The following is a 13,445-nucleotide window of genomic DNA, read 5'->3' as shown; positions in this document are numbered from 1 at the left end:
GGCTGAAGTGGAGAGCAGGTGTTTTGAGATTGATGAGGGCAACAGGTGTGCATAGGTGCTTGACTCAATGGATGTATGTATGGACTGTGATGAGAAATGTACGAGCCCTCAAAATAATTTAAAAAAATGATTTTAAAAATAAATAAATATGAACGAAAAGAGCAAAGTGGATGTCAGAAGATGCTCTTAATTGTATTGAAGGGACAAAGCAGAAATGATTGAATAAAAGAGCTGAGCAGCAATGTCCAAAGGGCAGCTTGATAAGACCAAGTGAAATATATGAAATGTGCAAACGCCTAGCGTGAGAAAGCGAGAAAGGACGAGCACGCTCGACATATCTTGAACTGAAAGAAGTATAGAAAGAATTCACACTTGAAATTGCAGTATTGAAAGACCCTGTGGGACAAACCTTGAGTGAGGCAGGAAGCATCAAAAGCCGATGGAAGGACTATGCAGAGTCTCTGTTCTGAAAGCCCTTGCACTGTTTCAAGAGTTAGCATGTGAGTAAGACCAACGGCGCCGATCATGGGCCTGCAGAGGGAAAAGAGTCAGAGGAGCTGGCAGGGCAGGAGGAACACGTGGCGCAACTTTGTAGATACAAGTTGGGATTTGGGTGACTTTTGCCTTTTCACTTCTCTAAAAAGGTTTCTCTACTGCAATAATCCCTCTTTCACTCTTTTAGTTTCTTTATCTGTGTCATAGAAGGATCAGTGTCACCAACGAAGTCAATGCAGTCTTGATAATTTGAACACTTCTGTCAGATTATTTTTATGTCAGTCTTTAAGACTACTTCTTCTGCATCTTCTTCCTTATCATCTGGCTCAGGAATCATTAATCTACATCAAGTCTGTTGATTCCTTTTGTATGGATCCTGGAGATATGGAGCTCTTAAATGTCCCCTAGTCTTGCAACCTTTTGCCATATACATCATTTTCTTGATTGGCTCTGTCTTGATCCTTTGAAGTTATGCATAACATCTGAAAGGGGTTACCTCCATCAGGAATGTATTGCTTGATGGCTTTCACGACCATTTCTGAAACACAGATGGCATCTTTAATGGTGTAATCCTTCTAGACTTTCACGAGGTTCTTTCTGTGTGGGTACTTTTCCATAGAGATCCTTTCCATAGAGAATGATTGGTAAGAAGCCTTAGAGGCCCTCCTGAGGCAGGGCCTGAAATAGGGACTGTGTTAAGGGCAAGTAGAAAACTCTGATACATTCAGTGTTGACCTCAGAGGGTTCTGTGTGGCCAGGGACATTGTCTCATATCACAAGAACAGTTCCTGACTGGCAAAGTATTTCCTGAGTTCAAAGGCAAAGGAATCAATGTAGAAAACAGTCCTCGTGATCCAGAGCTCATTCTCTACCGAGCAAAAGGTATTGAGACTACATCTCACCTGTTCTGGCTCCATGAGGGAGAAACAGAATCCAATTCCTCATCAATTCTATGGACATGAGGTTATAGAGGTCACACATGCCTCAACTCTTCATCTTTCTTCACCTACTCTGACACCAAGACGTCCTCCCATAACGGTGTAATTTCCTGGGAGGTTCAATAATTCATTGACCTGATCACACAGAACTCCTAGACAGAATTCACAATTAGGGGGTCAGGGAAGTGAACAGGTTACGGTAAGTCAGGATCAATAAACAAAAAGGGTACAGTCATTGGTCTATAGCAGCACCTCTCCTCAGCTAGCACCTAAGTCTTTTTCTCCGCCCCAGCCTCTTAGCCACACGGTCCCCTGGCTTCTCCCTCGGTGGGCCAGGAAGCCTGCTGTGGTTCCTGTGCTCTAGCCAGTCGTTTCCATGTCTCAGTCTCGGGTCTGTGTCTCTGCCACTTGTAGCAGGGGTTTCAAATGTGCTCTGCTTGTGGCTCTTGTGCCTCAATTGTCCCTAGAATTCTCTCTGCCCAAGATGTGTGTGCTCTTACATACAGAGGAATGGCTTTGATGGAGGTGTGGGATAGTTCGCTTGTTTTTGTTTTTAAGCAGACTCCAAGGAAATGAAGAATTGTGACTTGGTCAAGATCCGCCAGTAACGTGGTGAGTCAGAGTACATCCCACCTTGATCCTGGCCGTTAGCATAGAGGCTACAATTTATTAATACATCACCTAAGGGGTCCTAGAAGGGCTGTATTAATTGAGTATACATCACTGTGCAACCATAAGACTGGCATCTAATATTTATCTTTTCCCATTAAGGTTGAGGGAAAGCAGATGTATAGATAAGGGCACTGCTGATCATAGACCTGATTGCATTTGCTAAAAAACAGTAGAGGTAACCTATCTCTTTTTGCCTTACATCATGATGCTTGATTTTCTATCTAATAAATGTCCTTTGTGGCACCCCAGAAAGTACCCCAGAATAAGGTATTTAGTTTTCTTCTTCTTTTAAAAATATTTTGTTATAAATTGGGTGAAGGTTTACAGAGCATGTTAGTTTTCCATTCAACAATTCATACAAATTTTGTTTCATGCCATTGATTGCGATCCTTATCATGTAATATCATTTATCCTACTTCCTTCCTGTTTCCTATATCTACTTCTCTTCCATTTTTGCTTCTTCCTGCCTTCTGAACTGTTTTGTAGGCAAATGTGTCCCTTTTAATCTCCAATGTCGGATTATTTTTGAGGAGTGTGTAGTTTCCTAGTGTTCTTGATCACAATGTAGAACTCTCTGTTGTTCTGCTGAAAATTGAGCCATAGGGTTGAGTTCATTTCTGAGCCTGAAGGGCAACTAAGGGTCATAGTTTTGGGGGTTCCATTAGTCTCTGTGCGACCACTAAGCCTGATCTTTGTTTATGATTTTGAGTTTGGTCCCACGGTTTTCTACCACTGTAACCTGGGTCCTCCATTGTAATCCCTTTCAGAGCAGTCAACAGTGTGAGACAGGCACCGTCTAGTTTGGGTCCCCAGGTGATGGAGAACACCGTTCACAAGGTCCGATCGTCCTTGGGACTCGTCGTTTTTGTATGCCTTTGTCTTTGCTTCTTTGTTCTTCCTCACATTGGGAGAGACAGATTTTACACTTTTAGGACCGTGGTCCCTCGCCTCCAGGCTCTGTGACTCATTTCCTCCAGGTGCTTGTTTATGGCAAACGAGTGGACACACTTTTGCCTCCTATTTGCTCTGCTATAAACACGACTAGGTTCACAGCACAGACAAATGTTTGTATAGGTATCATTTGCTAAAGGTCAGCTAGGACACTTTAAAAAGTTAACTGAAATTTTGCAATATCGTTTTTATATGTAATAGTTTTACTGGCAGGCAGTTCACATCTCATGTATTTTTAAACTTAGGCATATCATAGAGCTGCCCAATCCATTCCAGAACCTTCCTTCTGGCCCACACTGCTGCCAGGGCCCCTTTTCTCTCTGATCTCCCCCCACCGCCAAGAAACCATTACTCCAGTGACTGTCTCCATAGATCAACCCATCCTGGATTTCATATACTGGAAAACATAATGAACAAACAAAACCCCCAACAACAATAACAAAATAAACCAGAGAAAAATCCTAATAGGAAGGACAGGCAATATTTAAAAAAAAAAAGAACACATTTAAAATGGGTCAAAAGGGAGATCAGAAGATAAGGTGTTCGATTTTAACCTAACTGGTTCTACAACAATCCACTTGTCATCGCACTCTGCATGCCAGCAGGGTTACTCACGACAGGGAATCCACCAGGGGACCAATCCCCCACCTTCTTTTTTTTTTTTAATGAAACAACTTTAAAATGGGTCAAAGGGAGATCAAATGATTTACATTTTATACCATTCCTTACATCGATTGCATCCAGCATATTTGTACACATGTTGCCATCGTCATTTCCAAAACATTTTCTACATAAACCATTGGCATAAGCTCTTGTTTTCCCTCCCCACCCCCACCCTCCCACCCTCATAAATCCTTGATCAATTATATATTGTTATTATTATTATTATCTCGTATCTTACACTCTCCATTGTCTCCCTTCACCCACATGTCTGTTATTCGTCCTCTTCGGGGTGGTGGTGGGGAATATATCCAACCTTTTGGTGGGCTCTCCCTTTCCCCCTCCCTGACTGTCCCCCTCCCCTCAAGGTATTACATGTTAACCTAACTACATCGGCCACAATTTACAGTGCTCTCTGCTCAGACAGAGGTTCCATAAGTCTGGACTATAGTCCAAGGGTACATTATCTTTTAATTCCATTTTTCCCCACAAACTCTTTGAAGTCTTATAAGGTCTTGAATGTAGTTCCTTTTGTCTTCTCATGCCTCTTCATCTAAGGAGGTCTGGTGGGAGAATGGGTTATGATTTGGGCAGCAAACCACAAAGTCAGCAGTTTCAACCCACCAACCACTCTGTGTGAGAAAAATGAGGCTCTCTACTCCCTAGAGAGTTAGAGCCTTGAAAACTCACAGGGCAAATTCAACTCACTCCTTAGGGTTGCTATGAGACAGAATTGACTCAATCTTTGTGCCTTTACCTCTTCATCTTATATATGTATCTATTTGTATAGTTTTGTAATCTCTGATTATGCAGGATTGTATATATAGTATCTTAGTTTTCAGTAAAATATCTGCAGATGGTTATATGACTGTCTGATCTGAAATGGCAAATGCCAGTCAAGTTCAGTTTATTAATGCTTGGGATTATTGATCTTCATGTGATCCATTTCATTTTTGGACAACTTCTAATTTTCCCAGATTCATACATCCAATTACTAATAGATTTTTGTATCTATTTCTTCTAATTTTGAGTTATGTCCTATCAGCAAATGAAGACCAATCTGTCTGTGGATGTCTATATGGATGTCTTCCTTATAGCAATTCTACACTCATATAAAATTGCATTTTCAATGCTAGATATACAAGTATTTCACAAAATGTGTAATGTTTTTGTGGCTGGTGGTGTGACAGTTTCATTAATTTCCTTTTCCATTTTTATTTTTGTCATTATGCTGGATTGATTTATCTTGAAGTGGTAGCCATCTGTAGCTACAGACCCAAACCATGGTGCATATCAAACAATTCAGCTTCTTTTTTTTTTTTTTTTTTGTAATATGATGACTTTTGTCTGCTTCTTGGGAGCACTTCCAGCATCATTAGTGGCATTTCATATGTGGCCCATAGTATTAATCAATGTTTACAGTATTGTTGTAAGCAGGATGCAGAATAGGTGAGAACCACAAGAAATCACCTTGTACTGTGATACACAATTTACCGGAGAGACAAACTCCCCATGGAGGTGGTTAATGTCATAACACTAGAGCTCATTGCAATAGCTATGAAATTAGTACACGAGTATAAAATGTACTACAGCTGAATTTATACAGTTAAGATTTAATACTGAATCTCTATGTTGATTTACGTTTCTGTAAAATAGAATGATGCAAGGGGGACTTTTCTGGTTACACACAGAGAAAGGAAGAGAATTACCATCACTTGCATCAGCTGTTTAAGTCCAATTCCTATGAAGCTGAAATCAGACAGGTCCCTACCCTCCAATCTTCCTAGTAATTTTGACTCCAGCTATCCCTGGGTTCCATAATTCAATACACTGGCCACAGAGTACTCACAGACAACCCTGCTTATGGGTTTATTAAAGAGGATACAAGGTTACAAATGCTCAGGATGTGATTACTCAGACAGGACAGCCTCTTTTTAGCAGGGCTTCGGGGCAGGCCTCTAGATGTTCTTTGACCTCTCAGCTACATGGCCTGTTGGCTTCTACCCTACTTGTGCAATGCTACATAGATCTTTTGAGCTGTCAGTAAATGCCCAAAGGCATGCATCATAAGCCTCCACATGCAGGCATTCAGCTCTGACTCTGGATCACCAATTAAGTCCCTCGAGACACCCCACTCCACAATCCAAAGGCATTCAGCTTTCCTTGCCCCAGTGCACTTCAAAGTCTACTGCTCTGTCCTTGGTTCTGCTGCTTGGACCGCCACTTCCCTGTTGCTCCCCCGATGTCACAGCTGTCTCCTCCATCAAGGAGGTTCAGTGTTCAGGGATCTCAGAGCCCAAAGGACAGACGCCATCCTTGGATCTACTCTCTTGCTGGCAGTGCGATATCTCCTTTAGAGATGGCTTATTTATAACCATCAGGATGACAATCACAATTCATCTTCATAACAGTCACTCACAACCGAATTCTACAAGTATCCTCCTGTACTTTCTCTTACCCAGACACATCAAGAAAAGTTTTTGATGGGAAGAACAAAGAATTTTTCTGGAAGAGTTACATTAATTCATAAAATGCACTTCAATTTCTCTCACTTGAGAATGGCACCATGTACGGTCCATATTTATTTGTGTGCATATGCTTGGATAAATATTAACTTTTTATGTAGATTTGTATGTGTTTTGCGATGATAAGTGATGAAATGTGCTAGTATGCACAGATATTTTATGAATGCAGAACCCATCTAATGCTTTCTTTTCTTTGTTCAACATTTCAAAGCTACAGTTAGTCTACAAGTTTTTCAAATTGTTCCATCTCTCCAAAGAAATGTCTGGTATTTATTGAAAAAGACCCACATTTAAGAGCATCCTTGTAATTCAAACCCATGTTTTTTAAGCTTCAACTGTACTGATGATAGACTTCTGCATTTAGGTATTTTATGCCTTTTAAATGTCTCCTTGCCCCTTAATTTCTCATTTACTGCTTTTTTATTATTACAATTAATATTATTTAGTTGGGTTTTTATAGTGTACACTTTTGATTTTATTTTTCCCTTTTATTTATATCTATTTTTAGTTATTTTCTTAGGGATTACTTTGGGGATTATAATCATTATAAATGTTTACCAGCTTAGTTTGAAAAATGTTAATATAGCTTTAATAAACAACATCCTGCTTCCGTATACCTTCATCCTTTCCCCCTTTATTTTGTTATTATTACACATCTTCATACACTGTGTACTGAAAGTACAATAATACTATGTATAAATTGAGCTTCAAAAATTTTGTGGAAAAATAGGTTTTAAACAACTTCTTTAAGTGTGTGTATGTGACGAGATAGTGAAAGAGAAACAGAGAAATGCAGAGATCAAGAGAACTGAGCTTTCTGAGTACAATAGTGTGCTGACTGAAAATTAAAAGCTCGCACCCATCAGGCATTGCTGAATTTTTGCTTGTTGAGGACTGGAGCCAGCCATTAGTGACTTTTCTAAACTATTTGTGCAAAATGTGTATTCATTGTTATGTGTGCTCACTGAAGTTTCTGTTTAAAAGTACATGGCCTTAATAGATTACATATGCTATTTTTTACTGTATCATATGCACAGACCTAGAGATGCCCATGTCATGCAATCATGCCAAATATGTCACTAAGAAAAATCTTGATAATGTTATTTTTTAGAAGGAGAACTTGAAGCCGAATGGTTGCAAGATGTGGGTTTGTCAACTCTGATCTCTGGTGCTGAAGAAGAGGATGGGAAGGCCTTGCTTTCGACGTTAACTCGAACTCAAGCAGCCGCAGTGAAAAAGAGATACAACACCTATACTCAGACCCTGAGAAAAAAGAACAAGCAGTCGATCAGGGACGTCAGGGACATCTTTGGGCTCAGTGACTCACGTGTAAGTAAGGAGCATGACTTAAGATGTGTTTGAGTTTGCTTTGGGTGGGAAGTTGCTAGGGAAGGGTGGAAAAACATCAGAAACACTAGTCACAGACAGGCTTGCTTTCAAAGAACACCGATGCAGACAAGACAGGAAAATCTGACCGTCTAATCACCCCTTATCACCATATTGCACTCTTATATCAACATTATATTTGCTCTTTCTTGGAGGTGAATAACAACTTCTTTGGCAATGAACTAAATTTTTATGGATAGGATACACAGAACCTTTCCTTAAGTCTAAACTCTGAGGGAAACTCAGAGTGTTAGGGCAAATGAATCCTTGGGAAGTGAGTCATGTAGTATAAACAAACCCAGGTGGCTTGTTTTAAGTGGATTGTGTGGGAGAGTGGGTAGAGAAGCCTTTATGTTTGTATAAATTAAACAAGATGAAAATGTAAGCTAAAAGCATTAAGTGGGCAAGAGAATAATTTAAGGGAATCATCAAATGTTTTATGAGGAGTGACTAGTTGAAATTACGACCTACCCTTATCACTTCCATGGCCACAATTTTACTTTGAGGCTGCTAATCATGTTTTCCTAATACTCCCTTGTGCTTTATTCCTAACCACTCCTCACAATTCCATGTGTGTCAGAACTCTACTCCATAGGGATTTCAGTGGTTCATTCTCTGGAAGGAGACCTTCTGGTCTTTCTTCTGAGGTACCTCAAACCTCCAAACTTTTAGTTAACAATAGAGCACTTTAACCATGTAGACCACCTAGGCACCCTTGTATTCCTGTTCACTCCTTCTTACAGCCTATTCATTGACACAACACCTAAACCTACTCAATGTGTTCTTTATGCAAGGGACTAACTAGATCAGGTTTGATGCAGATAGGATTTGTGGAACTTTGGGGCAATGAATACCCGGAGAAAAGAAATCTTGACAGTCTGCTGCAGTTACAGAAAGAGCTTCCTGAGGCAAGTTTGTTGGATTAGGCTGAATTCTCTAGAGCAGCAAAAGCAGTGACACTTACATAGGTCTATTGAAAGAGAAGTTGATATCAACAAAAAATGGTTCACATTGTTGTAGGAGTAGGGAAAGCCAGTTCAGTTGAAGTCCATGCTAAGCTGGAGAATCTTCTTGAACCATTCAGCTTCCAGGGTTACGGCACCAGGAAGCAGGAAGGTAAGTCAGGATAAGCACAGACTGATGGAAGACAGCAGCTCATATTTGTGGCTGGCAGAGTCAAACAAACCGAAGGTCAGCAGGTTCTGATGGCTCCCAGGGTCAGTAGGCAATGTAGTGGGCCTCTGGCTTAAGAACTGGGGCTAGATGTGACAGTTGTGGGATCCGGGTCAGTAAGAAGAAGTGAAGCTCTCCACAGTACCTACTTCAATATCAAGGGTGACACACACCCTCTGAGGTTATATCATTAGAGCTGTGATCTGAATAACTGCTGGCTCACAGGAGATCCCATAATGGACTTGATTGCATTATGTTAGATCACATTATGGGAGAGGCCTCAATTGGCAAACCACAGAGAATCCTAACTTAGCAGAGTTTATACAAACCTTATCACATTTTTCAATCAATCTGAATTAGATTTTTAATCTGTTATAATAGCAACAAGAACAAATTAACATTTTAAGAACATTCCATAGAAAACATGGTTAAAAATAGTCTTCAATTTAAGTTAGTTTGTGTGTAACTCTTAAACTCCCTTAGGTATACTAATTACTATAGGTAGTTGCCAAGGCAGATCACACAGGTTTACTTAACCCATCAGGCATCTCTTCCAATGATATTCTAGAACAGTACTGTTCATTAGAATGTTCTACAATGATGGATATGTTCTGTTTCTGTGCTGTTCACCATGGTATCTACCTGTCGTTTGAAATGTGACTAATGTGACCGAAGGAACTGAATTTTTACTGTATTTAATTTTAAATGATTTAAGTTTAGATAGCCACCTCTGGCTTCTTATAGCTAGAGCACTGAACATCATAGCTCTTGATTCTTCTGCACCATATAATGGCATACATGAAGGCAAGTGAATTTTGATTTCTGTGTTGTTTCAATCTTCAACCTGGCTAAAATCTGTGTGTTTCAAGATGGTGGGTTTTTTGAAAGGTAAAGATGACTGCCACAACTTGAGTCAAAGGTCCCAAGTTCCTGGCCATGATGTGTGTGTGTATGTATATATATATTAAGGTGCCCAGATTTTAACATTGGTAAAGCGGGGCACCATTGATAAAACTCATATCCTGGCGAAATAGCCACATGGCAGTCGAAAACCGTATACGCTAACTGTCGTGCATTCTTTCCAAAAATTGGGACTTTTTTTTTTTTAATTGGGACTTTTTTAAAACGCCGGGGGATGCAGGAAAAATTGTTAAAAATCGGGATGTCTGGTCACCTTATTTTATACACACACACACACACACACACACACACATACAAAGAATTCTCTTCTGGTTTAAATTCCCAAAGTTATTGTTCTGTTACCTCCACTACCATTATCAGAGGGTACCAATAGCTTGCCCTACATGCTTCCTTTTTTACCATATTCAGCTACTTCAGATTAGAGCTTTTGTCATTCCTCTAGTAATGAGCCCTGGTGGCATAGTGGTTATGTGTTATGCTGCTAAGCACAAAATCAGCAGTTCGAAGCCATCAGCCACTCCTGAGGAGAAAGATGAGGTTTTCTTCTCCCATAAAGAGCTACAGTCTCGCAGCCCCACAGGGACAGTTCTACCCTATCCTACAGGGTCTCCATGAATCAGAGTAGACTTGATGGCCGTGAGTTTGGTCTGGTTGCAGACTAATAAGGTCTATAGGCATCTTCCAAATCCTCCGGTGAATCAAGAAATGCATACCTGGTCTCTCTCAGGATCTTCTCCCTATAGACTTAAGGTGGTACAGACGAGCATCCTCTGGGTGCTCCTTTCGTTCACTGAGACCAGGGCTGATAACATTGGCCCCTGGGCCACATAAGACCCACAAACTCATCACTACCAGCTGACATCGTGTGTCTCACCCAAAAAGCAGTTCTAGCCATCACAAAATGTTTGCTCCAAGATAGCCGCTCATTTGTAAGTTGATAATTTTGGATGGCCCGTGAATGATGATATAAACATACTGACAGTGGAGGGGTTTCCCTACCTCTGGTTTCTACCATGATTTCTCAAAGTGGGCCCTCGGCGGGGTGTGGGTGTGGGTGGGGGCTGCAAAAGCATTGATCCTCATATTCATGGGAAAGTTGGGCATCGAATAAGGAAGACCCAAGAAAAATGAGTTCCTTTGAACTGTAGTGTTGACAAAGAATATTGGAAGTACCGTGGACTGTCAAAAGAATATATAGATCCATCTTGGAAGAAATACAGCCACAGTCCTTCTTGCAGGCAAGGCTGGGAGACTTTGCCTCACATGTTTTGGACATGTTACCAGGAGAGGCCAGTCCCAAAAGGACATCATGCTTGGGAGAGTGGAGAGGCAGTGAAAACGAGGAAGGCCCGCAACGAGATGGATTGATACAGTGGCGGCAACAATGGGTTCATAAATAAGATGGATTGTGAGGGCGGCTCTATGAGTCAGAACCAACTGGCCAGCACTTAACAACAACAACAACAGCAACAACACACTTTATCCTGGATTATGGGCCATAGCACACAAGTTTTTAATTGCCCGGGGAGTTTCTGAGTTACTTATTTTTTGAAAAAGAGGTGGTAGGCCAAAAAAAATTGAGAACCTTAATTTAGACCATGAAAGAAAAGTTAAGGTGGGCACTTATTTATTGGGTCTGCGTGAAAAGAAATTAAGAATTTTTTCTGGTAGGCACAGGCAGATTCAATAATCTGTTTGGGATTTAATTCCACAAAAGACAGAACAGACTAGGAAAACAGCCTTTTTAGTGAAATAGAAGAATGGTTTGTGGCCCCTTTTTTCTTTCCGTCTTCCTCAATCTTTTCCCAGCCTTGTTGCTCAAGACATAGCTCTTGAACTGAACATGAAAGCAAGGCTTCGGAAGTAGCTCTGGGAGCAGAGAGGTCTTCTGCTCTCCTGGTAAATGAACCTCTGGAAATCTAAGACAACTCAGAATTGAATACTCAGCTTAAAATTTGAGATTATTCTGGATAAAAAACATAAACCAACATATAAAGCTAGTCTCTTAAACATGTTGCAAACTTACAAAGCCTAGTGAACATCTTTGATTTTTTTCCCCTTACAAATTTCAGCATCTGTTTCCACAAAGGTGTAAATCAGGATGTTTCTGAACAATTACAGTTTTCTCTGAAATTTGATAGAATAGGTAATCATCCATCCATCCCTCACTCAAGTTTTCTGGGTTTCTGTATTTTCTCACTCACTACCTGTCCTGTCTCCTTCCTTCACTCCAACTATTTCTTTTTGGTACTATTTAACTAAATTAATAGAAAAATCATCTAAATTGCTCTGTTTTACTTTCTTAATGAAAATTAATGTCTAGGTTGTTTGGGCACCTAGATAATTTCCATGTAATGATGAGAATTTTGCACTAATATTGGAAGTATGAATTTGATTTGTTATACCTATTTAGTGAAGCTATATGTTCAATGATTCAAAAAATAGATATGTAGATTATATTAGTTCTGTTCTTTTTTTCACTAGGCAGAAATATCTTTCACTGTAAAAAAGTATGTAAAACCTTAGAATTATATGATTTATCTTTATATACAAGGGTAAGTAAAAAAGTACTGCCATTTGAATTTAAGTTAATACATATAAAGGTTTATTTCAAGCAGCACATGTTTCACCAGGTTACTGCAATCAATGAATAGGTACAGACAAGTTCTCTCAGTGAGCTGCTTTTATTGGTCTCAGTAGAGTGCCGTAAGAAGCAGAGAGTTTTTGTACAGTAGAAAAAAATGATTTTGAGGTCCGGGTAATACATTTTTAACAAATTTCTAACTTGAGGACAATTTCTTAAATCACTGAAGCTTTGCAACAAGCATGTGGACATTCTGCCTCACACTGAAAATCAGCTTTTAGATGGATAACATAGGTTAGCCCAGAGTTTATAGCAGCTACTTTTAGGGAGTCCCAATGGATATTCTTGGTAGATTTTTTTCAAAGAACACAGGATATGGGCTTATTATAAAGATTTTTTTTTTTAAGAATTGAAAACTACATTGATGAGGAAAAGACCAGGAAAGTCACACCAAGGGATTTTGTTTGAATCGGGACAATTTTCCTGCTCAGGGTCTGAGGGTGGGAAGCGCTGTGTTAGGAGACTTTGCTGGGGAAACCTTACCTCATCCACCATACAGCCCTGCTCTGCCGCCCTCCGACGTGTTTGTGTTCACACAGCTCAAAGAGAGCACGGTTTGAAAACAACAGGTGTGAGCCCCAGGAGGAAGCCCACGCTGACATTTGGATGTGGCCAGAACTGAAGAGTGCAGAATCTGGTCGGGGCACGGAGGGCCCGGTCTCGCAAGTGTGAAAACCTACTTGGAGGATATAGTGAGAGAGTAGCTTCATGTTCAATAACTTTGCTTAATAAAGGTTTTTACAATTTTATAGCAATACATTTTCTTTTACTTAACCTTACATCAGTGGTTCTTAACCTTCCTAATGCCATGACTCTTTAATACAGTTCCTCATATGGTGGTGACACCCAACCATAACATTTTCATTGCTACTTCATCACTGTCATTTTGCTACTGTTATGAATCGTCATGTAAATATCTGATAGGCAGGATGTATTTTCATTGTTACAAATTGAACATAATTAAACATAATGAAAGCATATTGACTAATCATAAAGCAATATCTAATTATATATTGTGAATATTTATGTGTTTTCCGATGGTCTTAGGTGACCCCTGTGAAAGGGTCATTTGACCCCCCC

General features: G+C 40.0%; 1 protein-coding gene across 1 annotated transcript in view; it reads left to right on the top strand.

Annotated features, from left to right (window-relative positions):
* ARHGAP28 (Rho GTPase activating protein 28) overlaps nt 1-13,445 on the top strand; it is a gene marked incomplete at its 5' end in the record, with an annotated part of 217,089 nt that overhangs the window by 110,592 nt on the left and 93,052 nt on the right. The window contains one exon of the mRNA XM_045290822.1: nt 7,353-7,570. Coding sequence (XP_045146757.1) covers nt 7,353-7,570 — 218 coding nt within the window. The remainder of the gene's footprint in view (nt 1-7,352; nt 7,571-13,445) is intronic.

This window comes from Echinops telfairi, unplaced genomic scaffold (genome assembly GCF_000313985.2).
Source record: "Echinops telfairi isolate 266 unplaced genomic scaffold, ASM31398v2 ScPeMD7_57;HRSCAF=196, whole genome shotgun sequence".
Classification (NCBI taxonomy): domain Eukaryota; kingdom Metazoa; phylum Chordata; class Mammalia; order Afrosoricida; family Tenrecidae; genus Echinops; species Echinops telfairi.
Note: the sequence above shows the minus strand (reverse complement) of the source record. Positions and strands in the feature narration are given on the sequence as shown.